Raw genomic sequence first — 3,227 nt, forward strand, 5'->3', positions numbered from 1 at the left:
ATAAATTAAAAAGCTTAAACATATAAAGGCAATGCAGCTGTTGTTGAAGTTATTGGACCCTATTGTTGTTTGATGACAATGGGAGGCGTGTGGTGCAGTGGACGCAGTGGATAGTGCATTGGTGTTCGGATCAGGGGAGCACAGGTTCAAACCCTACTGCAGTCAGCATGTCGTTGTGTCCCTGAGACACTTCACCCCAAATTGCTCCTGTGGGGATCGCCCACAGTATTGAGTATGTAAGTCGCTTCGGATAAAAGCGTCTAACAAGTGACATGTAATGTAATGGATGACTCATTCTTATACCTTGTCAATGTACTATTGATTCCACAGGATAGTAGGAACAGTGCAAGGGAAAGTGCAGACAGGTAGGCAGTAAAAGTAGGTGGTAGGTTCAGCAGATGATAGAAGCTCGAAAGCAATGACACAAAGCAGAGCTGACAATCTGACAGGGTTAAAGGGCCTGGCATTGAAGCAAAGGGGTTGCAGGGGGTGGAAAGAGAGTCAGGTGACTGGGACAGGTTACTGTACTTTATTAAAGTGTGGATTGGTCTCCTTCTTCCCTTGTCTGTCCTCTCCAGACCATACTGCCAGTATAATCTCTCAGCGGCGGGAGGGCTTCAGTCAGGACCGGGACCAGGAGGTCTTCCGCCTGGTGCTGGTGGTGGCTGATGGGGGGGAGCCCCCTCTCAGCAGCACTGCCACGCTCTCCCTGAGGGTGTGTGTGTGTCAGAGGAACACCAGGGTGCGCCACAACAGCGTCTGTCAGGCCGAGGCCTTCCTGTCCTCAGCTGGTCTCAGCATCGGGGCTTTTGTGGCTATTATGCTTTGTATCGTCATATTAATAAGTAAGTATGTGGGGAGAAATGTGGTCTATCCTTGTCTTGTACATCTCACATGCTTGGAAGTGGAAGTTCTGCTGATTTTATGTGTAGAATTTTGTATATAATATATATTTTGTAAATTATTCCTATTGCATAGAAAAAAGACATTGGGAAAAATGGTTGCTGTTGTGTTGATTTTAAACCATTCATTGGCATATACACAACTTCATGATTCTCACCAGAAGTGTTTCGTACCAGTAGATTGCGAGTGACAGAATACTAGACTAGTGCCTTCTTTGATTGTCCGGCAATCAGATCACGGATTAATTGGATTTTTCCAAACTGTGTTAATAACAATTCTTACTAGTACAATAAGAAGTAAAAAGTCAACGACAGGTACCAGTCTGTTTATGTTGGTGTTCTTACCCTATCAGCTGGTTCCAAACTATAACAGGGCAGTTCCTAAAGATAAACAATTTAAAGAGCAAAGATTTTGTTACTTTGGTTATAATCCCAGAGTTGAAGAATGCACTTCCTTGCTTTAACGAAAATTGGTGTAGCCTGCTTTCGTTCACCGAAGTTGGATATGGCTTGTCCCGTTCTGTTGGATGTCTCCTTGATTCAATCACAGTGCATGATGCATTTAAACGTCAGAAACTGTTTTTCTGAGGATTTTCTCAATCAGTCTTTTTCAATAAATATAACATGAAGTTTTAGTAACTAAGGATATAAGCTGATTGTCTCAAACTTTCTCTAAAAGGTTTGCCATGAATGAAGTTCATGTTATATTTGGTGTGATGGTACGTAAAAACCACTTGGTTTTTTATTTCTTAGACATAAATCCTCTTACGTTTTTACAAGAATCTGATGCCACCATCCAATCAATCAATCAATCAATCAGTCAATGTTTATTCTCAAATAATTCTGTTCATGTTATGGTAAAAATAATTTTGTTGATTTGTATTTACGTCTCTTTCCCCTTTCTTCTGTTCCCTCCAGCCATAGTGATGCTATTCACCCAGCTCCGAAATAAGAAAGCGAGTAAAGAGCCCTTAATTCTTTCCGAAGAGGACATCAGAGAAAACGTGGTGACCTATGATGACGAGGGGGGCGGAGAGGAAGACACGGAGGCCTTTGACATTGCCGCACTTCGAAATCCCAAAAACTCAGAGAGGAAGTTCCACAGTTACCATGGCTACAGACCAAGCCCGTACGAAGAGGACGAGCTGGAGGAGGACGAGCTGGAGGAGGTCGAGATGGAGTATGACGAGGACGGGGTCATGGCGCTGAGGAGGGGGACGGCTCAGGAGGTGGATTATGGGAACTACAAAGCAGGGCCAGAAACTTCCTGGTTTGTCCTTGACTGCGTTCCTCAAGAGATCAGCCAATTGGCACCCTCCCTTCTGCTGCAGGGTCAGGACATCATTCAGCAGATCCTGGAGCAGAAGGTTGTCCAGGCAGACTCAGACACACGCGGTCCACCTTATGACTCGCTACAGACGTACGCCTATGAGGGCCGGGGGTCCTTGACAGGGTCCGTCAGCTCTCTGGGCCTGACCGGTGCAATGCCCGAACTAAACTATGCCTTCCTGGAAGAATGGGAGTCAGATAGGCAAAGACTGGAACACATGGTCGGAGAGCAGCTGGGTACAGATCAAGCTAACACTGACTAAGACGTTTTGTCTTTTTCTTTTTTTGTTACTGTTGGCAAGACTTTCTGAACCAGATGCTTTCTACTTGTGGTATTCAATCTGAGGGCCGAGAAGCAAAAGACTGCCGCAAAAAACTGGCAATTAGGAATTGAGATGTCATATGAAACCTGAGAATAAGAAAAGCCATTTTCTATGTGTGACAGGTTCAAAGAACAAAGGATTCTGGCCTTAATCTTCACTGTTACCAAAAATCAATCACAGCTACCCTGGAGATAAATACTTTATAAGCTAGGAGCCCAGTGATCCGATTATCAGACATGTTTCATTGGCTTGAAATATGGAAACAGGAAGTTTCACTAATTTCACATTCATTAAAGGTCACCTATTATGCAAGATCGACTTCTCCATGTCTTTCTACATCAACGTGTGTCCCCTCTTCATCATGTCTCCTCTACATCAACATGTGTCCCCTCTTCTTCATGTCTCTTCTACATCAACATGTGTCCCCTTTTCCTCATGTCTCTTCTACATCAACATCTGTCCCCTTTTCCTCATGTCTCTTCTACATCAACATGTGTCCCCTCTTCATCATGTCTCCTCTACATCAACATGTGTCCCCTCTTCTTCATGTCTCTTCTACATCAACATGTGTCCCCTCTTCCTCATGTCTCTTCTACATCAACATGTGTCCCCTCTTCTTCATGTCTCTTCTACATCAACATGTGTCCCCTCTGTGGAAAGAGACTCTGAAAGT

The 3,227-nt window shown here is 44.2% G+C and overlaps 1 protein-coding gene across 1 annotated transcript; it reads left to right on the top strand.

Annotated features, from left to right (window-relative positions):
• Nucleotides 1-578: 578 nt before the first annotated feature.
• LOC104959497 (cadherin-18-like) lies at nucleotides 579-2,989 on the top strand (the record flags this gene model as incomplete). The annotated part of the gene is made up of 2 exons (XM_010787401.1): nucleotides 579-845; nucleotides 1,821-2,989. Coding segments are annotated over 2 exons (941 nt in total), but the record flags the coding sequence as incomplete, so codon positions are not given.
• Nucleotides 2,990-3,227: the final 238 nt, after the last annotated feature.

The sequence above is a fragment of the Notothenia coriiceps genome, unplaced genomic scaffold (genome assembly GCF_000735185.1).
Source record: "Notothenia coriiceps isolate Sejong01 unplaced genomic scaffold, NC01 NC01_scaffold00030329, whole genome shotgun sequence".
NCBI classification, from domain to species: domain Eukaryota; kingdom Metazoa; phylum Chordata; class Actinopteri; order Perciformes; family Nototheniidae; genus Notothenia; species Notothenia coriiceps.